Source organism: Saimiri boliviensis, chromosome 9 (genome assembly GCF_048565385.1).
Source record: "Saimiri boliviensis isolate mSaiBol1 chromosome 9, mSaiBol1.pri, whole genome shotgun sequence".
NCBI lineage: Eukaryota > Metazoa > Chordata > Mammalia > Primates > Cebidae > Saimiri > Saimiri boliviensis.
Window position 1 is genome coordinate 117291056 of NC_133457.1, and position 24352 is coordinate 117315407.

At 42.9% G+C, this 24352-nt stretch overlaps 1 protein-coding gene and 1 long non-coding RNA gene across 15 annotated transcripts in view; one reads left to right on the plus strand and one right to left on the minus strand.

The window, feature by feature from the left end:
- The window catches only part of LOC104652111 (uncharacterized), a 32141-nt gene extending 15418 nt beyond the window's left edge, over positions 1-16723 (plus strand). For 2 of the 3 annotated variants that reach the window (XR_745454.3, XR_745455.3), the window contains 6 exons: positions 2200-2342; positions 3247-3353; positions 3501-6274; positions 6485-6594; positions 7362-14504; positions 15456-16723. This is a non-coding gene — a long non-coding RNA (uncharacterized LOC104652111). The remainder of the gene's footprint in view (positions 1-2199; positions 2343-3246; positions 3354-3500; positions 6275-6484; positions 6595-7361; positions 14505-15455) is intronic. The other variant, XR_005582122.2, reaches the window with a different exon arrangement.
- BCAS1 (brain enriched myelin associated protein 1) overlaps positions 8987-24352 on the minus strand; it is a 118064-nt gene continuing 102698 nt past the window's right edge. For 7 of the 12 annotated variants that reach the window (XM_039479467.2, XM_074406673.1, XM_074406672.1 and 4 more), the window contains 2 exons: positions 13481-13744; positions 8987-10450 (listed from right to left, as the gene is read on the minus strand). In XM_039479467.2, the coding sequence (XP_039335401.2) occupies positions 10376-10450; positions 13481-13744 (339 nt within the window). In that variant the 3' untranslated portion in view covers positions 8987-10375. Of the gene's footprint in view, positions 10451-13480; positions 13745-17937; positions 18004-24352 lie in introns of all 12 variants that reach the window. The other 5 variants (XM_039479465.2, XM_003932593.4, XM_074406671.1 and 2 more) reach the window with 1 other exon arrangement.

Below are 24352 nucleotides of genomic sequence, written 5' to 3' on the forward strand. Positions count from 1 at the left end.
TAAACAGTTTTCCAGAGCTGCTCTCTTAGGCCTCTCTGCCACTGAGGGATTAAAGAAAAATGCACCCCCCTCCAGAATTTCCTGTCCTGTCCTGCGGTTGACTTAAAACATTTTCAACTCCCGCCTCCCCCTTTCTCACCATCTCCCTTCATGGTTAAAGAGGTTATAAATTTGCAAAGGAAATGATTAAGCAAATCCAGAGATCTTGGCCATGGGACCTGATTTTTCAAAGCCCTAGTTTTTGAAAGCTGAAGAAATCTGTCCGCTGAAGGATTTGCACATGAGTTTTTTAGTCTTAGGGCTGGGGCATAATTTCCTGTTTTTGTATTCTCAAAACTATTAAGCTACTTGTGAACAACTGGCCAGCACAGATGGGGGGGTGGGCAGGGGATGCGGAGAGAGGGTTGTGAGCCCAGAGGGGAGGGGAAAGGCCGTTTCTCCTCAGTTCTCAGAACCTCTGCAGAAAGATATATATTTTTTAAAGACAGTGAAGTAGAGACAAGGGGTAGAGATTCTAGACATTGAAGTTGGAGGTGTGATGGTAAAGAGGAGAAGAAACATGTTTTAGCAGGAACTTGAATAAGCTGATTGACACTCAAAGAACAGTGTGTTTCCCTCAGCATGAACATGTATTAGACACTCATTCTGTACTTCGCATGGAATACATTATTAGATCCCCACAGCAACTCAATGAGGTGGATTCTGCTAGTGTCTCCATTTTATGGATGTGAAAGTGAAGCTTGAAGAAGTTAAGGAACCTGCTCAAAGCCATGTGGCTAGCAAGTAGCAGAACTGGGATTCCAACCAAGGCCGTTTGGACCCAGAGCCTGTGTTGATAACTACTGCTCTGTTCTGAAGATAAAGGAGACACGATGTCAGCGTGACCGTAACATACATGTTCATTTACTTGGAGCCAGGGAAGGCAGTGGGAGCCTAATCAAGGTTGCCCCTTCCCTTCCCTTGTCTTCCCTTCCTTTTCCTTCTTCCCTTCCCTTCCTTTTTCTTCTGTTCCCTTTTCTTCTTCCCTTCCCTTCCTTTCTTTTCTGTCCTCTGTTCCCTTCCCTTCTTCCCTTCCCTTCCCTTCCTTTCTTCCCTCCCCTCCCATTTTTTCTCCTCTTCAAGTAGAAACTCCACCTCTGCTAGCTATTTGTCTGTTTCCTCTCAGATTTTTTTTTCCCAAGCTTCTCGTCAAACTGCCTTTCCCAGGTTCCATTACCAACTGGCTTCTGGTTAGGCTGAGCCAGTGGGAGGCACTGACACCTATTTTTCCCTCCTCCTCCCTCCAGTCGACAAAAAGATACTGCTTCAGACAGCGCCCATCTGGTTCCCACTACCCGCAAGCAGCCTCGCCCCTATCCACATGGGGTTCTGTGTCCCACAGGTTGCCCAGTTCCCTGGCTCCAGTGACATCACCTCTTCCCTTTGGCTGGCTGTCTCTAGTGGCAGTTCTGTTTTTTTCTATTTCTAATCTCTGGGTGGGCCTCACCGCCCTATGATTGTCTTTGAAACGCTTCCAAAACCTTTAAACTAGTGCCCATATTAACGTCCTTCTATTCAGCCACTTGTCATGGGGTAGATGCTCCGGAGAAAACCCGAAGACACAGAGGATTTTAACCTAAGGCACAGACCCTGAGACAAGAATTTGGGTGCCAGTAGTTTATTTGGGAAGTGATCCCAGGAAGCACAAATGTGTATGTGGCTGTGTGCTCATGAGTATGTTACTGCCGTGGGTGACGGTGGCTCGGTCTTGCTGAGGACCCTTGAGAGAACAAGAAGACAACCCCTCAGCAGTGTCCCATTGAGAGATGCGGCCGCTGAGATGTTTACCTGCCATCTCTCATCTTTCATTGATTGAGGGTTGCCGTTGGGGACATAAAATTTCAGGTTTTTCAAAATTCCCTGCAGCTGGGCTAAACAAGCCCCGACAGCCCCTGGAGAAAGCCACCGAGAGGAAAAGCAAAGAACAGGGAGTTCTGGGTGGGAAGCTGTCAGTGATGCGGGTAAACTCGGGTGGGCTGAAGGCGACGGGGCAAGGCAGGCACGGCACCTGCTTCCGTGGCGACCCGGCCAAGGTTATAGGCAGATACAACCATGGAGCCAAGGACAGCCAAGGGTGGACCCGGCTTTAAAGTGGGATGAACAGCAGGGAAAGTGAACGTTTTCCTCTCCTCTCTCTCCTCCTGCCTTTCCTTTTTCTAGATAAGCCAGCCAGCCAACTGCTTATGAGGATGAGGAGAAGCTGAAACAAAATTTAAGGATGTCTCAAAGGCTGGGTGGCCTTGAGTTCGTGAAAGGGAACACGTCTGTTCTATCTCAGGCTGCGGTCCTCTGCGTCCTCATCGGTAAGCGAACCGAGCACTCTTCACCTGCCAGACGCCGTGTCTACCTGCCATAAATACGTGTCTCGTTTATTCTCAGCAACTTTCCGAGATAAGTGCTGTTAGCATTCCCATTCCACAGAGAAACAAACTGAGGCTCTGAGAAAAAGTGATTTGCTCAAGACGGCCTTGGATCATGGGTGTGAATCATCTGGGTGAAAGATGAGGCCAAATTCTAAGTTCACGTTTACGACACTTAGAAATAACCATTTAAGGCTGGGCGCGGTGGATCACACCTGTAATCCCAGCATTTTGGGAGGCTGAGGTGGGTGGATCTCGAGGTTAGGAGATCGAAACCATCCTGGTTAACATGATGAAACCCTGTCTCTACTAAAAATACAAAAAAATTTAGCCAGGCGTGGTGGCATGCACCTGTAGTCCCAGCCACTCAGGAGGCTGAGGCAGGAGAATCGCTTGAACCTGTGAGGCGGAGATTGCTGTGAGCCGAGATCGTGCCACTGTACTCCAGCCTGGGTGACAGAGTGAGATTATGTCTTAAAAAAAAAAAAAAAAAAGAAATAATCATTTAAGTGTCCTTTTAAGGGTCAAAGCCATTTAGAGGTTTTATCTCTTTCTTACAATCTTCAAAGAAGCTTAAAAAAAATGATGACACACCATAATAAATATCTAAAAGACAGCTCAGGCCACCCAGTAAATGAGTTGAATTGCTTTGGTATTAGAGTATTAAATCCTCCCTGCAGCCAAAATACAAACCTGACTATGTCCCCCTCCAGCTCAAATATCTTTCATGGCTCCCCATTGCCCTCAAGAGACAATTTAAACTTCCTACTATGGACTCTTTACTCCAAGTCCCCGATGGTCCCTGGTGTGTCCCCAGCTTCCACCCTCTTATCTCTCCTCCCCACAGCCTGCCTTCAGCCATGCTGAGCCACCTGCCGTTCTCTCTGTGGACTCCAGGCTTTTGGACTTGCTGTCCTTCTGGGAGCCCTTTTGTCCAACGCTGATTCATTCATTGTGAGTTAACTGTCACCTCCCCAAAGTGGCCGACCTCTACCCGCTGCGGTCCTGCACCAGTGCCTCCCCTGAGTCCCACGACATCCTGCGTTTGCTTCTCTTCCATTATATTATTATTGTTCTCTTGCCTGCCTGTCTCTCCCACAGACATGAACGCAAGCCTTTGTGTGCTTAGGTTGGATTTTAGCCTCGGCTCTGCCATCTGTGTTCTCGGGCAAAGTTGGTTTTTGTCTCTCTGAGCCTTAGTTTCCTCATCTGTCAAGGGTAAGTGATGTGACACACAATACCTGGCGTCTAGTGAGGTCTAATGTTAGCTCTTATTATCCACGCATCTTCAGGGTCAGCTGTGGACCAAACACCCTGTTGATATTCTGTGAAGTGGTAGCTCTACCTAGACCAATGGTTTTCAAATTTTCTCCTTCATTGGAACCACCTGAGGGGTTGCTAAACCACAGGTTACTGGGTCCCACCCCAAGAGTTTTTGATTCTGGCGGGCACAAAGTGGGGCTCGAGGGTTTGCATTCCTAATATGTTCTCAGGTGATGCTGAGCCTGCTGGTCCTGGGACTGTACTTTTAGAACCACTGGGCTGATTACCTGGGAAGAGCGGATGTCTGGTTAGCGTGATCAGACATTCGGAGCTAAAACAAACTCATGCTAGAGGATAAGGCGATCCACCACGGGTGTGGCCACAGAGTATTTGTTTATCAATTTAACCTTTCAGCCACTGTTTGTTGAGTATCTTACCAGGTCCAGGCATTGTGCTAGACACCAACAATAGAACGGTGATTGAGCAAGACAAGAAGACCCAGATCTTCATAAGTTCACAGTCTAGTGGCCCTGCTTTGGAAGGTGGGGACTGTCATTACACAAATCCCATGGATCTGAACTGAAGGGGCATAATTACTTTGGGGAATGTTTAGCCTTCAAACCACTGATATCATCATTGTTTTCTGTCTACCGCATCAGCGTATTGCCTTCTCACTAACGATTTCACCGAAATGATCCATGAAAACTGATTATGGTATTCTCATAATCCCTTGCCTGGAGCTGCAGCCATCATTTGGAACAGTTTTAGGATGAAGTCGACCCATGGAACATGGCAGAACAGAGTGTCAGAAAATCAGAGCCAGGTTGTGAGACCGAACACGAGTTACAGGAAACGATACGTTTCCTTATTATCGTTGTTAGCTGGAACACACTCTCAGAGAATCAATGCCAAAGATGTTATATAACACCTATGATATGGAATGATAAATACCCTTATGGTGATGATTATCTGCCAATTCAAGTAGGGGGTTTTCTGTTAGTTGGTGCTAAAAGTCCCCCATGATAAAATAGCCTGCATTTACTAAGTGCTTACAACATGTCAGCCACTGGACTGAATGTTCGGTGTGCACCATTTCACTGCATGCTGGCGGCAACCGCACACGTAGGCTCTATTACTAGCCGATTGTTGAGGGAGGACATTCAGAGTTGAAGTCGCTTGCTCTCTAGCTGGGAGTGGAGAGGATGAGAGTTAAGGCTGCTCTGCGGAGCAGGATGGGCCAGTAAGGATTATTTAAATGTATTGCCAATGGCACCAACCTAAACGTTTTGCAATCACACAGCCTTCCTTGAGCTTCTTCCAAGATGGAACAGATAAGAATGGAAATACAATCCAAACGACCTTATCTTTGTTTGGAGGGCTGAGAATCATAGAAGGCAACTGACTTGCCCAGTTGAGCTTTCTCCATCTGGTTCTTCTCATTAAACTTGACTGCTTTCTAGAAGTTAATCAAATACATTCTCAGGCTGCTTTGGCTCAGTTTCCTGGTTAGGCAAGCAGAGAAAAAGGGCTAGGCACTGTAGAACCCCGGGTCCTGCAGCTCCCCCACGTGGCTGCATTTTGACAAAAACATACTTCCGAGAGAGGAGATCAAGTAAGAAACCAGCCCTTCCGCGGCTGTCATTAGCAGATGTGCAGCTGGGGGCCATTTTGTCAAGAAGTGGCTCATTTGGAAAAACAAAACAAAACAAAAAATGGCAAAAAAAAAAAAAAAAAAATCTGTACAGGTGCATGTCAGTCCCCGGTAATGAAATGTAACAAAGGAAGTACTTAAGTTCAGTGAGGGAAATACAGCTTGAAATTACAGACTGTACCCAGAGCACTTTATAAACGGTAATGTGGGATAATGGATTATCCCTACTTCGGTTAAATTGTGGACTGCAACTTCTGCTGGGACAAGTTAAAGGGCCAGGAGATGGAGAGGGTCGCGGGGATGCCTTTCCAGAAAAGGGCAACAGAGGCTAAGGGGTTAAACTCCCCAGAAAACCAATTTATGCAAAGGGCTGGATCCTGACCGGCATTCTGCACTAAAGATCTGAATTACAAATTTAGAGAATTTGCTGCTCGGTAAGTAATTTCTTTTCTTCCTAATGGAGACTGTAATTTCCAGCGGGCCGGGGCCACTTCATTTGCACTGATAGAGTGAACAAAATCTTGACCACAGAGAAGCCTAATTCTACTCGCCGTGCAAAATTGCCTTTTAAAAAGGCTTAAAGAGGGACATTCAAAGGATGGTTAAAACCAGCCTCTGTAATCTGACATTGCTACAAAGCACATCCCCCAGTTTCCACTGTGTTTGTACCTTGGGTTGGTTAATAATTGGAATCAGTTCTTTTCCCTTCCCTTTAAGGTAGGTGGTGTAGCTGATTTTATTTTTTTAAGGTATAAGATCTACTTGGGATCATCTGACATAAGAAATAACATTGTCAGATTCGTGTTGGAGAAATCTGTGCCCTTCCAGGCACTTTGAGAAGGGGAAGGACACAGATTCTCGATTTCTTGAAATCTAATTTTTTTTTTCTTTAAGATGCTTGGAATCTAATTTAATGAGACCCCAGTGCTTCTCGACTGTTTGCAAACAAGAACAATCTAGAGTGAGTGTGTGTGTGTGTGTGTGTGTTCGCGTGTGTGTGAAGTGGGAGGAGGGAGGAAGGAGGAGGGAGGGGAGAGAGTGTGTGTTTAAACCCCCGATAATTTGTCTAAAAAGCAAGGGGATACATACAACGGAAACATAGGAATTACACTTTCTTTCTCTTTTTCTTCCCATTTTGGCTTCTATTTTGGTATGTACCTCCTTCCCCAAGACGATGAATTCAGGAAGGACCTCACGGGCTGCTGGGAACAACTGCTTTGAATGAATTCTTTTATGGATACCAGTCAGAAAGTCACCGTCAGCTGGAACTGGAAGGGAGAGGTGTGTGCATGTGTGTGTGTGTGTGTGTGTGTGTGTGTGTGTGTGTGTACAGTGGCAGCCATTTCAGCTCAATAGCTCCATTCCTGGAAAGGCCAATTCTTCTTGACATGGGAGAAGACACACTTCCCTGCGTACCTAAAAATAAATAATAAGTAAATAAATAATAATAAAGGCATTTTGCTCCCTCCCGCAGGTCTAAATCCTTCTTTCCCTTTATATTTTTTTCTGTGCCACGTTTGCTTTGCTCATGTCGCCCACTGCTTGTTCTGAGTGGCATTTCTGAGAATCTGTGTCCTAAAGGCTTTCTTGGGTTCACTGGTGAGTTTCTGCTCTTTTTCACCCTAGTTCAGCATAAGGAGTGCACATTAGTATTTATTGTAAACGCATCGGGAATGGGATCTCAACACAATAACAATAACGCAAACGCACACACAGAAAAAAAAGTAGAGTGTGAATTTGTTTCTGAAGCTGTAACTGAATTTAGAGTTCTCCCAATAAGTCATTTGCTTTACTTCTCTTTGGCCTTTCTTGCTTTAAAAATAAAAGTAATTCCATTAAAAGATGATTCTCTTTTTTGGCCCAGAAGAAGAAATCAGTTATAAAAACTGTTGGCACACTTTGCAGAGAGATTCTCCACAAATAACCTTTTTTGTTTTATTTTGTTTTGTGTTGTTTGAGTTGGGGGCTTGGGAGGGCTCTATCTGCCTTAGTAACTGGCTAGGTAACTGGCCTTGGCTACCCAGTCTGCTTCTCTCACTCCTGCCTAGGGGCATTTCTTATCTGGGCAAAAAGCCTCCGTACCCAGCGAGGTGAAACTTGCAAATGATACCGACACCTTCCTCAATGGACTGCAGCCCAGGAGCTCGGGGTGTTTGGAGACAAAGGAATGGCAGCTGCCTGGTTTCCTTGAATTATCCTGTGTCCTGATGGTGGCAACGATGGACCTCCCATCGCTGGCTTCCCCAAGTGCTGTGTTCCTGCTTCGGGCCAAGTTAAGCATTCTGATGACACTAAGTGGGATAGTTCTCAACTGGGTGAGGCACAGGTGTGAGTACTCTGGAGGTATGGTAAGGAGTTTTGAAGGTGCTAACCTAGATGCAAGGAAAAGACCTGTTCTTTATTTGAAACACGAATTCAGCCAGTCCGAACTGGGAGCTCACAGGCCTCAGCAGCGCGGGATCCTGTTCTCACTTACATCAGGGTTTCGAGTGATACTGTATTTTTCTGAATGCATTTTCCAAATGCCTATTTACCAAAGCCATGGTGTAATTTGCCTAAGCAGCAAACTTGTCCTTACAGTCTAGGTCCACATCAGGAGAGTGTATTCAATGTTTACCTCCGATCAATGTGTGATGAATTGCATAAGAGATAGATTTGTTTCAGCCAATGTGTATGTGTGGATCTGTGTAGTTACATGTGTTTATTTGCATGTATGTAAATATGACTGTGTGAGTGCATGGATCAATTCTTGCATGATATATATTCACATGAGTATGTGCACATGTATGTGAATATGGGTATAAGTACATATCTGAACATATATGCCTGTATCTGTAGTGGACACTGTCAATGCATTCATCCTCCAGTTACTTAGGCAACCAGCTTCGCAGCTCAAGGGGGGGCAGCTTACTCATCCTCCCACCTCCCAGGGCAGCCCAGAACGCACTTACAGGAGTTCAAAGGCCAGCCCCCTTGCCTCAAGATCAAATTAGCTGGGTGGTGCGATTCATGCTCCAGCTGAAACCAACCTTGCCCCACTCCTTTCTTGCTCTCTTCTTTCTCTATTACTCCCTTTCCCTGGGAGCCCACTCTCAGTATATCCTGTGCGTCCAAATCCCCATCTCAGGCTCAGCTCCAGGCAACCTGGCCTAAGACAGCGCTTTTTTTTTTTTTTGAGATGGAGTCTTGCTCTGTTGTCCAGGCTGGAGTGCAGTGGCCTGATCTCAGCTCACTTCAACCTCCGCCTCCTGGGTTCAAGTGATTCTCCTGCCTCAGCCTCCTGAGTAGCTGGGATTACAGGCATGTGCCACCACACCTGGCAAATTTTTGTATTTTGAGTAGAGATGGGGTTTCGTCATGTTGGCCAGGCTGGTTTCCAACTTCTGACCTTGTGATCTGCCTGCCTTGGCTTCCCAAAATGCTGGGATTACAGGTGTGAGCCACCATGCCCAGCAAAACAGCCCTTTTCTATACATGCACGTGTGTGTACCTGCAAACACGTGGACACATTTGTGTGTGTGTGTGCCCATGTACAAAGAAATTCGGGAGGATCTGGGAGAGAATTATCTTCCAAAGAAGAAAATGGAGGAATAGTATGGATTTTATACTGTAGAAGGTAGAACATCTCAGATATACAGTGGGACTGCTTTGAAAGTTGAAAATTAAAAGATACTTTAGAATTAAATGTACTTTTTATTAAATCAGAGAAAGATACAGTTTACATGACTGTCAGTCAATCATATGCTACTTTGAATTACATTTTAATAGACTCAGGGTCCTATTTACTTCTTTGTACAGGTATTAAAAACAACTCAGGTATTTGAATGAATCTGTAAATTTTTAGTAACTGAGGTTATAGGAAGGGTTTTATCAGAGCACATCCTGAGAACATTAGGAATGACAGACACACTTGAGATAAGTGTCAGACAGAACAGATGAAGCGAGCCCCTCAGCCGTCTGAGAAACATTAATAATGTAAGATAGCAAAGACCAAATCTTTGTTAGGGATACAGAATACAGGATTAAAATGGGGACCTTGCTGCCCCCTTGTGTTGCAAAATAACTGTGCAATTTTCTTTATTTGTTTTTTTCGTTTTTTGTTTTTTCTGTTTGTTTTTTTTTAAGTTGTAATCTTTGCCCTTGACGTTGGGCCTTAAAAGCAATTGTTTTCCCAAATCATTTTAAGCCCTCTGCAGTCAATCTTTTCCCTCTCATCAATAACTTACAAGGACCCTACGAAAAACAACGCTTATCGATTCATTTTTCATACCCCACACATTCCACTGTAGGAAATTGGCAACCGCCCAGCACGCTTGGGTTCTCCCTCCTTGAGATGTGAATTTAAACAAATGGATTTTCGTCTCCCCTCTTCAAGCTTAGAGGATGAGCATGTGTTTGCTACAATGCTTAATTCCTTCTCACAGCATTTCTCTTCCACAACTTACTTGCCACTGCCATTTTTTTTTTCTTTTTTGAGACAGAGTCTTGCTCTGTTGCCCAGGCTGGAGTGCAGTGGCACAATCTTGGTTCACTGCAACCTCCAACTCCTGGGTACAAGCGATTCTTGTGCCTCAGCCTCCTGAGTAGTTGGGATTACAGGTGCGTGCCACCATATCTGGCTAATTTTTGTCTTTTTAGTAGAGACGGGGTTTCATGATGTTGGCCAGGCTGGTCTTGAACTCCTGACCTCAAGCGATCCACCTGTCTCGCACTCCCAATGTGCTGGGATTATAGGCGTGAGCAACCACTCCTGGCCACCACCACCGTTTTCATCACTTAACCCTAATGCATTCCTCTGTCCCCTCCCTTTCCTGCTTGGTGATCATCGACTCTTCTGACCTAACTAGGTGACCTGCTAAACCATCTTTACAGTTATTTGCCAGAAAAGACTGGACCAGAGACGTAAATAATACACCTCAATATACAACAGCTCGGGCTTAATTTCTAGGCAGAATTTCGCTTGCTGGAAGAATATATACATAGAATGAGTTTGGGGAGGAGATGCAGTAAGGAGAACACATCTTGTTGGCAGGAGAACCTGGTGGGAACCGTGGTGATTTGTTTACTTGGATTTGCCAACTGGTCCGATGGATACTGGGTCTGTTTGCACTTGAGCATCCAACATCCGCTTTGGTCCCTGGAGAAAAACAGAAAGATGTTGCTGCCTATCGAAGATCTGTAATTTCAACAGCAACAATGGCCACTTACGTAGCGCTTACTCTGTGCTAGGTGCTGTGCTAAATTAATGTAGCTCATTCTTCAGTGGTGGATAAGAGAATGGTCTCCAATCAGATGCCCTGGTTCAATGCCCAGTTATGGGACTTTCTAGCTTGGTGAAATCTTGGACAAATTACTTATCTCTTTGTGCTTTGGTTTCTTTTTCTTTGAAATGGAAATGACAAACTTATCTCAGAGGGTTGTTCCCGAGATAAAGCGAGCTCATTCTTAGAATGCTTTTAGCACCTGGGGTGTAGAAACCCCAACAATGATCTCACTTTGGGTCCCTCCCCAGTTACCACCTAGGTTCATTATCCTGTTTTATTTTCTCTCAGAACACACCACTCTCTGAAATGATCTTATTATCTAATTTTTTGTCTAACATCTGTCTTCTACTTTTTATTTTTTTTGAGACAGAGTCTCGTTCTGTCACCCAGGCTGCAGTGCAGTGGCGCGATCTCGATTCATTGCAACTTCCACCTCCCAGGTTCAAGGGATTCTCCTGCCTCAGCCTCCTGTAATTTTAACTTTATAGTTTTAATAATTTTGTTTTTTCGACTTATCTATAAACACTTTTTAGCTCCATGCTTCCCCTTAGAATATGAACCCCTAAGGTCAGGTACCCTGTACCTTTTCTTTTCTGAACATACCACCCCTCGTGCCTAGTTCCAGGCTTGGCACATGTTTTCTACAAAGGGCCATACGGTAAATATTTTAAGCCTTATGAGCCGTGCAGTCTAGTCAGCTAGTCAGTCCAACAAGTCAACCCTCATCGCGCAACTAGTCACCCCTCATGTTTTTGTGCGAAAGTGGCCACAGATAACATGTAAACGAAGGAACATGGCAGTGTTCAAATAAAACTTTACTTACAAAAACAGGAGTTGTGTTTTTAATACCCCTGGTCTAGCTCAGTGCCAGGATTCTAAATATTCTACAAATATTTGTTAAATGAATGACCACATTATTAGAAATCATCTGAACTTCCCCATACCATCTCCCTTTTTCGGCCTTCCTACCTACCTACTGTGGAGGTTGGCTTCCATTAGAATAATTAGAAGCCACAATGTAAATCATTCCCTGAGTGGTGTTCATTTTAAACGAATGAATAAATCATGGGTTAAAAAATGTAAACTAAAAGAAAGCCAAATATTTTCCTCAACATTTTCTTTTCTGGCCCGTTAGCAACTTGCTACTCCAGGGTGGTCCCCAGATCAGCAGCTTTTGTAGCATCAATCAGGAGCTTTGTGGAATCCTAGGTAGGACCTCAGAACAACTCAATCAGAATGTGTGTTCATCGATCCCGAGGTGATTCATGTGCACAGAACATTTTGAGAAGACTTGTGTTAGCAAATCCAGTAGAGCCTCACCTAGGTGGGGGAAGTATTTCTCTCAGGGCTACAAACCGGCTTTCTTGCTTTATATCAGCATCGACACTGCTCACATCAATGAATCCGTGGCAAGGGCTGCCTGATGAGTTTGAAGACTGCACTACATCCAGACAGAAGAAGCTAACAAAGAACCATCACATCTTGTGAAATAAGGAGAGAGAAACTCTAAGTGTGAATGTGCTTTAGATGGAATGCTTCGTAAACATTTTCGGAAGAAAAATGAAAGAAGGGAGAAGGGAGAAAAGGAAGGAAGGGAAGAAATTTCAGTGGTTTCCATATGTCAGTCAAATTATTAGTAGATACCTCGTTTCAGTGTCTCCATCCATAAAGTAGGTGTTTTTTAAACATGCAAGTAGAAACTGTAAGTATGGTTAAAGTTGAGTACAATGTTTTATCAAAGGGTAACAATTTCAAGTCATGTAGTCCAACTTTATATTTCATATTTTAGTATCTATTATCTTAATCTCATCCATGCATTCCTTTGTTTATCAAGCACCTCCTGTTTATGTGGTTCTATTTAAAGTGCTTGAGACACAGCCTTGAACCTGAAAGGTGGTGCCCTACCCTCATGGAGCTAGGAGTTCAGTGGTGAAGATGAGCTTCGATTTTGTAGAGGAGAGTAAAATAAGCAAATCTAAAACACTTCCCCACCAGTCTGCCTAAAATTGCAAGCAGTAAAAAAAGTTCCTCTGCATCTAGCAGCCCTTGATTCTATAGTCCACGAAATAACACAATTGTGCATTTATAACCCTGTAAATTAAATAAGCAGGAGGCTTTTAGACTGAGGCAGTCTCCTTACTCTGAGTGTCTGTGTAGCAAATTGCAACCACACTTAGTAAGTAAACAAACCCAAATCTACCTTATGAGTATACTTTTTTGTAACAAATAGCCAGCTTGTAGCCAATCACAAATAGCTGAGCTTTAGCCAATCACTAGCAACCAATTAATTAGACCATTCCCAAATTAGGCAGATACCTCATCACATCATGACCAAATAAGGCAAATGCCTCATTGTACCCAATCAGATAAATTTTCTACTTTGCTTCTATGCTTGGCTTATAAAAGCTTACTGCTCAAGTCACTGGGCAGTGCACTCTGAACCTCTTGGTTTTGAGTGCTGCCTTGCTCACAACATAAAGTGTGTTTAATTTGATTTGTCTAATTTTTTTTGACACTTCAAATTGGTATAATATAATGCAAATAAAATAAGCTACTAATGCATTAATTCTCCATCCATTCATTTATTCAACAAATAATTACCAGAGCATCTACTATGCACAAGACACTGAACAAAGATGACGACGATGGTGGTGGTGATGATGCTGATTGCTGCCTAGGTCTCAGGCACTGCGCTAGGTGACTACATGTAGTAGCTCATGTAACTATTTGGTAAATTCTATGAGTAAGACACCACCCTTCATGCACAGATAAAAACTCTGGTTCAGCCAGACAATAACTTGCTCAAAGTCTCAGCTTGTAAGTGGAGAAGGATTTAACCTTCTTGGGGAAGGAGAGAGCCCAGAGAGAAGACACCAAAAAAAAAAAAAAAAAAATCCACTTACCAGGCCCTTAAAGAAGCCCCCAAGGGACTGCCGCCGCTTCTCAGGTCTCTTTTGGAGCTTGTCCCCGTTCTGCAGTGAGTTCGTGTCCGCTGTGGCCTGCTCTGTGCACTGGGCTGGTTCTTTGTCTTCCTGCTTGTTGCTCTTCTGCTTGTTCATCTCAGCTGCTGACTTCTTGTCCTTCGAGGAGCCCTCTTTGCCCTTCTGGGGTGTTCCTGTTGGTTCTGGCTCTGGCGGTGTGATAGTCTTTTCTGTGGAGTCTGATGTCTACAGCAGTTTCAAACAAAGCACATTTTTAGTGGCTGCAAGACAACTCTTAGTTGCAAGGGAATAAATACATTAAAACGGAGAAGTTCAAATGTTGGGTGGTATCTACATTTTCATCATTCCTGGGTGAAATGGAAGTGAAAAAAGAAAAGTGTGCACTTATGAAGTCATGGTGGGGACATGTATTCAGTTATCTGATAATCCATTGATAAATTTTATGCTATCCCAGAAAAGCACTCTTTGTCCCTTATTCTGGTACCAGAACGTGGCTTTTCCTTGAGGAACCATCCTTCATCCTCATCTGCCCCATGTGGTCCAGGCAAAGTACTTCCGCCTCTAGACAAGAGTGTGTGACTTAGGCCTGGATGATCAGAGCCTTGCATGTGATTGGCCTGCTGTGACTGGCTCAGCAGAGCCAAAGGCAGGTAACACTGAAGCTGATCTCAGAGCTTTGCTGAAATAATCAAGAGAAAGGCTGGTTCCCTTTCTGCTAGATTTGAAGCTGTGAAGATGTAAGACTGGAGCTTCCAGAATCACCAATATTTATAGGGAAAATCTTTCTGAAAAGGAAGCCAACACAGAGAAAAGCACAGCAGAGAGAGAGAGAGAGAGAGAGAGAGCGAGCGCGAGCGAACGAGAGAGAGAAGAGAGAGCGAGCAGGCACTGATGGTATCCTGTGTTCCTTCTAGATCTAGCTGTTCCTGAAACCTTTTTATGTTTCAGCCAGCTTTGAAGCGGCTACTCCCACTTGCAGCCACATGTGAGTTATTTTCCTGGGCATGCGGGGATGCCCCTTCTTTTCTTCATGATTACATCTATCCTAATTTTCGGTGTGAAATTGTCCTTTTGCTTCATGAAATGGTGGCAAAAGAGATGATTGTTTTTGGTTTTGAATGTATATCCTTTTTTTTTTTTTTTTTTTGTCAAAATGGAAGGTTTATAAGCCCACATGGTTCCAATAATTTGATAAGATGAGGCTGTAAAATTCAACATTCTAGTAAATGCAGACTGGGGTAAGAATCATCATTTGGATATCTGATTTCTCCAGCTGCAAAAGCAACAACGATCCAAAGAAATATTTCTGCAGTGTCAGGAAAGCACCAGTTCAAGCAAGGCTGGCTTTGATGCTGGGGAGAAAATTTAGAGTAAGGGAGACGGAGTGTTACAGGCCCTGTCAAAAGGGCAACAGTTGTTGCAATCCAGCCAAGAGATACCACGTAGGCTTGCAGCCCCAGTGTGGTCATTTTTTTTTTTTTTTTTCTTTTTGAGACGGAGTTTTGCTCTCGTTGCCGAGGCTGGGGTGCAATGGCGTGATTTCGGTCACTGCAACCTCCACCTCCCAGGTTCAAGCGATTCTCCTGCCTCAGCCTCTTGAGTAGCTGGGATGACAGGCGTGCACCAGCACACCCAGCTAATCTTGTATTTTTAGCAGAGACGGGGTTTCTCCATGTTGGTCAGGCTGGTCTTGAACTCCTGACCTCAGGTCATCCACCTGCCTTGGCCTCCCAAAGTGCTGGGATTACAGGCATGAGCCACCACTCACGTCATGTTGTTTTAAATATTGACTTCAAAAGTTTTAAAGCCCCGATTGTGGCAAACAACTGGCAAACACACTTGACCCGCCAGATATGTGTGTATAAGCCTAATTCAGGAAGTTACGTACTGTCCCCAGGTAAAAAGTTCTAACACGAACTTTTCCTTTATTCTTTAGAATAAAGAAAACAAGGTAGTAGCTTCGATGGAGAAGGCATCAAAGGAAGCCTTTGATGGAGAGCTTTGCTTTCACACCAGTGAATCATGTACACCCCTCAGAAATAAGTGGGAAGACAAACAGCAGAGACTCCCCAGTCCAGAAGGCCTCCACAGGTGCTCTTCAGAGGACAGAAATCCTTGGAGAAAGAAATCGCAGACATCCAGTTTACCTTGAGAAGCTCTTCTGCAATACATGTCCTGAGTACCTCTGGGAGAGCCCAGCTGTCAGAGTTGCAACAAATGCTAAGATATGCATGTCCAAGCACAATAGGTAGCCCAGAGCAGATACTCTCCTTTGAATGAAATAGAAACTCTCACCACAACGCCCTTCAGAAAGGCCAGAAACCAGAGACCCCAGGTCAAATGCCTTGTTAACTGTTTTTGTTGTGTAGAAAATTTTAAGATGCAGTGAGTGGCTAAGAGCTCAGTGGCTGGAGTCAGAGGGACCTGGTTTGATTCGAATTCCATCATAACCTTGCTGTGTGACCGAAGATAAACTGACCTCTCAGTTTCCTCATCTGTATGGGAGCAATAAAAGACATGACACCTTATGGTGCTGTGAGGATTAAATTTGCTAAAAATGGAAAGGACACGCCAGTGTTCTCAAGTCTGAATTCAAGGCTCTGGAAAGTAAAATTCCCAATTGGATTCTCAAAACACTCCTAGGCAGGTATAAATAGAATGATGTTTCCAGCTTACTTGGATTTGTATGGATATCATTCCAATTTTAGAATCACCAAGATTATTGGCATAATTGCTTCACTGTAAAATTCCAGACAAAATGTACAATCATATTTAAGCTTTTCTTTTTGAATAAAATAATTGTATCTTGTTTTTAAATAATAATCTTTGGGAATTTTGGTTCCAAAGTTGTCTAGGAAATTAGTTTGGGGGTCACGTATAGTCATAACTTAAGAAACAAAATGAGTGTAGTACATAGCAATATATTTCCTGTTTGAAATGTAAAATAAGCCCATTATTGTGGAAATGAAAATATCATAACTTATTTACAGTCATTGCTGTCCATTTGTGTGTGTGATATCGGTGGGCAACATTATAAGCTGGAAATTCCCTATCAGCAGCATAATAGTAATAGTAACAAATAGACACTGTTAGCAATAGAATTGTGCCCCCACCTGAATGCGTATGTTGAATCCCTAACTCCCAATGTGATTATATTTGGAATAGGAAGTAAATGAGGTTAAACAAAGGCATAGGCTGGGGCCCTGATCCAATAGGATTAGTGTCCTTATTGGAAGAGATATTGGCGAGCTTATTATTCTCTCTCTGCTTTGTAAGTACACATAAGCAAGAAGGTGGCCATTTACAAGCTAGGAAGAGAGCCCTCACCAGGAACCAAACCCTGCTGATTTGGTTACTCCTTAATCCTATCTGTTCCAGCTACAAGAAATTAGAGAAAATAATTTTCTGCTGTTTAAGCAACCACCTACAGCATTTTGTTATGGCAGCCCATGCTGACTAATATAGTAGCTGACATGTATTGAGCCTTCTGTACCAGGAATGATCTAAGTGTTTTACATGTATTGATTCCTCTAAGTATGACAACCCTATGAGGCAGTACTTTTCATAGCTCCTCTATATAGATGAGGAAGTTGAGGCACAGGCAGATTTGGCGATTTACCTAAATCACACAGCTAAAAAATAAAAATAAATAAAAAAAATGGCTGAGCCAGGATTTAAACCAGACAGTCTGAGTCTACCACTCATTCTTGTAGCCATTTCTCTATATTGACAAAACTACTAGAAGAATATTTGATGGCATTTTTTTTTTTTGTGGAAGTGTATTTTTAAGTTAAAAAAAGAGTACAGTTACATGATCCCATTTAAAAAAGGAACACATGTAGTTATAAACATGTCATAGCTATGTTTATTTAGAATAAAGAAAATAATGAAAGTAAACTGTGTGACCTGCCCCCAATATCTTTAACTATTCTGTTCAAGACATAGATTCTAGTAGTTGCCAGACATCGTGCAAGGTGATAGAGAAATAGAAGGAGATTTCTTGCTTCACAGACATTCCAGGTAGACATGAGAAAGGGCAGGGGAGATAAATAAATTACTACAATTTGCAATGATGCAGTGAAATAAAACAACAAGATGTAGTTATGAGAGTTGGACATGGAAGGTCTTTTTGAGGAGGTGACATTTATGGCAAAAGCGAAGGGTGAGAAGACATTTTTAATGCAGAAAAGAGGGAAGCACATGTGTGAAAACTTTTTGATTGAATATAGCCGAGGAACTCTAGCTTGCTCAGGCCTGTGTCTGCAGATCTCAATATAGTTGTCGGTATACAGTAGGTGCTTAATCCTGAGATGTTAAATGAGTTGGCTGTGGCTGAGAATTTTATTGAAAATCAGACTGTGAAGCAGCAAGAACACACCAGCGAATCCCACCACCAAACTGAGTTCAAGGTCACTTACTTGGTAGCTGGAGTCTTTCCCATTTATTTCTTCTGAGTGGGTGATCCCTCCATCCCCTTTCACTGACTAAAATAACAAACAGACAATGGCCTTCAGCCACCACAAGTACAGTAACATGCAGAATGCAAGAAAGTTCTGAAATGGATGATCCCGGTCGTTTATCATTGAGGTTTGGGATCAAGACAAATGGAAGACCAACTAGAGACATATTACTCATGGGATATAGAGATTTCCATGCAATTTGTAACCAGATCTAATTAAATTCAAGTGTTGGCCTCCAAAAATAATAACAAAAGTACTAAATCCTGGAATGAGGCAATTCCGAGACAAATGATGATGGTTCCAATTAATGTTGGAAGCGGGAGTTGGTTGAACATATTAGATGAATGCCTGAATGAACAATTGACCCATGAGTAGCCTTCCACTGGGAATATTTAGGTTTCAGGTGTTTTATTGCTTTTTTTTTTTTTTTTTTTTTTTTTTTTTCCCTCCTTGATAGAGTCATCAGTTTTGTTGAGTACTTCATTTTCCACCCTTTAGCACCCTCTATAGCCAGCAACACCAGTGACAAGGATGAATGAGGCTGGCCTTGGCTCCTTAAACTCCACACTCTACGCTAATGATTCTAGAAATATGATTCCAGGAGCAGCAGCTTCAGCACCACCTGGAAACTTGTTAGAAAGGCAAACGCTGGAGACCCACTCTGGATCTAATGAATCAGAAACTTTGAGGGGCGGGGACTCAACAGTCTGCATTTTAATAAGCTCTCCAGGTGGTACTGAGGGTTGTGTGAGTTTGAGCACCACTGCTCTCAGCGAGTTGGCCATATACAAGTTCAGACTCATGCTGTGGGCTGTGGTTTTAACGGTGCATTTAGTAATGTCCTGTGCTTAGTGCTTGATACCTAAGAAATCTGGTAATAAAATGCTCAGTTCTTATCAACAATATCGACTCAAGTCAAATTCCCGCATATTTGGTCACTGCTTAATGTCTTCTCTTCCCAGCTATGGGAGGAGTATAGTGAAGAGGGTTTCAGCAAGGTGGGGCAAAGAGGAAGACTCGAGATTCCCGTTATTTACAGCCCTGGCTGTTCTCTTAGCAGGCGGTAAGAATCCACAACACACGCGCTGAGAACAGCCAGAAACACGGAAGGCATAAAACACCTTTTGACTGATTAATATTATGTAATTTTGTTCTCTGAGCTATCATGTTCACTTTAGAGATAATACAAATTATTATTTATGAAGGATAATTTGTAGTGGAGTGTTTACCAAGGACCGGGCATGACACTAAATGAGATAATAACTTGCATTATTTCATTTATTCATTATGTCAGGACCTTATAATACAGGAATTACCTTATTTCTCTCGCAAGGAAAGGGAAGCTCAAAGATACAAGCATCACCATAGAACTAGCAGTTTAAGTGCCAGTATTGGACAGCAGGCAATGATTCTATATTCCAGACTCTAAACCACGTTCCCATGCTGCCCCTAGAAGGTAGGTGACACCACCCAATCAATAAACGTGTATTGAGCATTCACTGTATGAAGTTGCTTAATGTTAGATTAAACAAAATGATGAAAGCTTGGATAAGATGGAGGATGACCAAACTCAAATACGGATGTTTATGGGATGTCCCCTCATCAGGAATCAACTGTGCTCTTCTTTATTTTTGCTATTATTATTTTTAAGAGACAGGGTCTCACTCTCACTCAGTCTGGAGTACAGTGGCACAATCATCATTAACTGCAGCCTCAACCTCTGTGGCTCAAGCAATCCTCCTGCCTCTGCCTCTCAAATAGATAGGACTACAGGTGCACACCACCATGTCCAGTTATTTTTTTTTCTTTTGAGACCGCGTCTTACTCTGTTGCCCAAGCTGGAGTGCAGTGACATGATCTCGGTTCACTGCAGCCTCCACCTCCCAGGTTCAAGCAATTCTCCTGCCTCAGCCTCCCGAGTAGCTGGGACTACAGGCGCCTGCCACCACGCCCCGCTAATTTTTGTATGTTTAGTAGATACGGGGTTTCACCATGTTGGCCACGCTGGTCTTGGACTCCTGACCGCAAGTGATCTGCCTGCTTCAGCCTCCCAAAGTGCTAGGATTACAGGTGTGAGCCATGGTGCCTGGCCCAGTTATTAAAAAAAAATTTTTTTTTTGCAGAGATGGAGTCTTACTATGTTGCCCAGGCTGGTCTTGAGCTCCTAGGCTCACGTGATCCTCCAGCCTTGACCTCCCAAAGCCCTGGGATTACATACACACTGCTCTTTCTAATATACTGCTTGGTGTGAAAGAGGTGGTGTCTGGAAGTTCCATGTACTGAGGAACGTTGTGTCGGTGTTGCTAAGGTTTTCAACCCAATGGCAAACAAACATCAGACTGTTTTCTTTACAAAATTTACATCTATCTACATGGAAAGTGGTTTTTCCCTTCCTCTGTGTCTTGTGCATTGTTCTACAAAGGCCAGTCTTGCTTGAGAAGGTTTAGAAAAAAACATAAACTCTTGTTTATTTCTTCCCTTCTCACAAACAGCTCTGTTAGCCTTCCCATCATACCCAGAGCTTTGGATACACAGGGATTTCATTCAGCCTCCAAATTTAGGCTGTGTCGTAAGAGCGCTTCCTACTCAAGCACATTCCCACGTGGCCTTTAGACTATGGCTTTGGATCACATCTGTCAACCTCTGGGGAATGTTGAGCGACAAACAAATGCACAAAACGGCTTTTTAGACAAAAATGGAATGGACATGAAGCGTCATGCATGACTGGTCTACCACCTTCTAGGAATAAAGTCCCCTCACTTTCCCCCGGGAGGAGGAATCTGAAACCTCCCTTTAGGTGTTTCAGTTTGGCATTCATTAGGGACTCTGCCAATTGAAGGTTTCAGTTTGCTTTCTTTCCCCCCATTTCTCGGAGAGTCCTTGGAGAAGAATTGGGATTGAATCAGAGGCTATGTTGACAGCAGCAGATCTCAGCTGCCATCATGAAAACAGACCTCTAGGCTGTCAGGGAGGTCATTGCAAAGAAGTTCAACTTCTTAAAAAAAAAAAAAGATGTATGTATGCAAAGGTGACTGAAGGTCAGATTTAGACTTAGAATCTTATTAAGTCCATCTGAAGTCACTTCTGTAATAGCAGTTGTTATTAACAATTGTTCCCTCCCTCCCTCTCTCCTTCCCCACCTCCCTGCCTTCCTCCCTTTTTTCTCATTTCTTCCTTCCTTCCTTCCTTCTTCCCTTCCTCTCTGCTTCCTTCACTTCCCTTCTTTTCTTCTATTTTTCTTTCTCTTTCCCTCACTTCCCTCGTTTTCTTCTATCCCTTCTTTTTTCATTGCAGAGAGAAATCAGGATAATTCATGTTGAACTTTGTATTCAAAGGAATCATAAACACAGAAGCCTATTTTTCCCAGCTGTCAAAAATAGCAAAGTTACTGTTTAAAGAGACTAAAATTCTTCCAGAGACTAGTTAATACTTTGAAGAGCAATTTAAAGACGATGAAGTAATTTCAGAGATTTTCCAGTGTGATACTGAGCAACCTTCTTCATGGAGTTAATTTTTATTCGTGGAAGCCAAAGGTGAAGCATCTCAGGGCATTCAGCCTGCAGTGTTGAGATGGAATCTACTTGTGGCATCCACGCCTTGTATATTAATGAAATCATTTTTCATTTCTATCATCGTGTTCTGCATTCCTATAGCCTGATAGTCTGAGGAATGTTTGAACCACCACCAACGTATATCACTTAGCTATTCAAAATACTAGCAAAAATGTTTGGTGGTCAGTTCACATTTCTTTGAAAGGAAGGTTAATGTATTTTGATAGCAATATAATTCAAACACAATTGAGATTTAAAAGAAAAAGAATTGGGCTAAAAATTTAATATACAGTGAGTACATCTGCAATACTGTTTACCAGACCAGTCTCATGAGTACAAATCTGAGAAGTGGGATCTACTGGAAATTTCTAGGATCAACAAAGGTAATAGATCTGAACTTAGTATTTTACCAAGATGCTCACTTGAAATGTAATTGGACTAGTCAGGCAAAATTCCCCAGCCATGGTAAATTTTGTTTTAGCAACAAGTATTTTTAGAAAACCTATGTTTAAGCTTGAAGTAAGCCATATATTAATTTTCTTTCCTTTTTTTTTTTTTGAGATGGAGTCTTGCTCTGTCACCCAGGCTGGAGTGCAGTGGCACCATCTCAGCTCACTGCAACCTCTGCCTCCCAGATTCAAGCATTCTCCTGCCTCAGCCTCTTGAGTAGCTGGTATTACAGGTGTGTGCCACCATGCCCAGCTAATTTTTTGTATTTTTAGTAGAGACGGGGTTTCACCATGTTGCTCAGGCAGGTCTTGAACTCCTGACCTCAAGCGATCCACTCGCCTCAGCCTCCCAAAGTGCTGGGATGACAGGTGTGAGCCATCATGCCTGGCCTGCCATATATTAATTTTCTTCTCCTTTGCCTTATTGTCGTTTTAGGTCAGTGCAACAGCTCAATGCATCAAATGGTATTTCCATAGAACACGTTACTAAAGAAATCACAAAAATGGAGCATGTGGTTGTCCTACCTTAATCTCCTTTCTGAGAATACCAGCTGCAGAAGCACAGGAAGCAGCAATAACACGAGTCAAAGGGTGAGCTTCAGAATCGACACAATGACAACTAAACAAAAAAACTGACTTAGAATCCTGGCTCTCCCGCTTACCAGCTCTGAGATCATGGAAAAATTCCATAAATATGCATGAGTGTCTGTGTCCTCATGTCCATCATGGGGCAGACAGAGCGTTTGTTTCCTAGGGCGATCTATTAATAAATGAGATACTGCATGCAAGTTGCCTAGCACACAATAAATAAACAGTAGCTATTGTCATTATGACTACTAATACTGAAAAGTGCTGGATGACTACAGAGACCCTTGTAGGGTAGAAAGGAATGCAAGTTATTGGCAGAGACAGGAATTGAGCACATTAATGCTTCCTTCAGAAATCTTTTTTTTTTTTTTTTGTCTTTTTGTTTTTTTCCTTTTTGTGGAGAATGGGGTTTCACTATATTGCCCAGGCAGGTCTCGAACTCCTGGGCTCAAGCTATCCTCCTGCTTCTGCCTTCCTGAGAGCTGGGATTATAGGCCTGAGGCACAGAGCCTAGCCCAGAAATCTTTCTTTAATGGCCATGTGCGGTGGCTCACACCTGTAATCCCAGCACTTTGGGAGGCTGAGGCTGGTGGATCACCTGAAGTTGGGAGTAAGAGACCAGCCTGACCAACATGGGGAAACTCCATCTCTACTAAAAATACAAAATTAGCAGGGCACTGTGGCGCACACTTGTAATCCCAGCTACTCGGGAGGCTGAGGCAGGAAAATTGCTTGAACCTGGGAGGCGGAGGTTGCAGTGAGCCGTGATCATGTCACATTGCACTCCAGCCTGGGCATCAAGAGCGAAAACTCCATCTCCAAAAAAAAAAAAAAAAAAAAAAAATCTGTCTTTAAAGAGCAAATCAGTATTACTGTTTTAATACTCAGGGAAGAATTTCAGATCAAGGACTTTTGGTTTTCTGCTTTTTAACGACCATCACAGATCAACCTCTTTCCATCTCCAATAGTACATTTCAACAGGTTTTGTTAGACTTACTAGATTGAATGTAATTAATTAAAAAAACCCTCTGATTTCACGAATGCCTCCTCATTTAGACCTTTAATTTACCCATTATTAAAGCTCATAGTATTTCTCTAAGCCTGACATTATTCCAAAAAAGATTTTCTTACAAATCTAATGGTCCAAAGAAAGATATGAGGAGTAAAGCAAACAACGTAGGTGATTAGTTTGGAGGAGGAACGCATTTTCAAGTGCAAGGTGTTATTAATATTGATGAAGCAGAAATCTGCGTCTATATATTTCTATCTACCTACCACCTTTATGGTTTCATCTGCCTACCTGCTTTGTGGACACATGAATGCAGTACTCTACCCACTCACTTTATAAAAATACACCAGCACTTCAAATATTCAATTTCTTGACATACAGCTGAATTAATATGTATAAGAATCTTTTCCTATTTAGGGCATGACAGATGTCTTAGATATTCCTTGCAATTATTTAAACCCTGCAGGAGCCCGCAGGATTTCTGTGAAGTGTTACATCTCTATGTGTTGAATGCACTGTTAAGACTTACATGATTCTGTTTTCCTTTCCCTAAAAAACAGTTATATTAAAAATGATATTTTTTTCTATTTTTATTTTTATGAGTGGTAAATTTCTAGAAAGAAAGCTCTCCAGCTGGGTGCAGTGGCTCATGCCTGTAATGCCAGCACTCTGGGAGGCTGAGGTGGGCAGATCACTTGAGGTCAGGAGTTCGAGACCCTCCTGGCTGACATGGTGAAACCTTGTCTCTACTAAAAATGCAAAATTAGCCAAGTGTG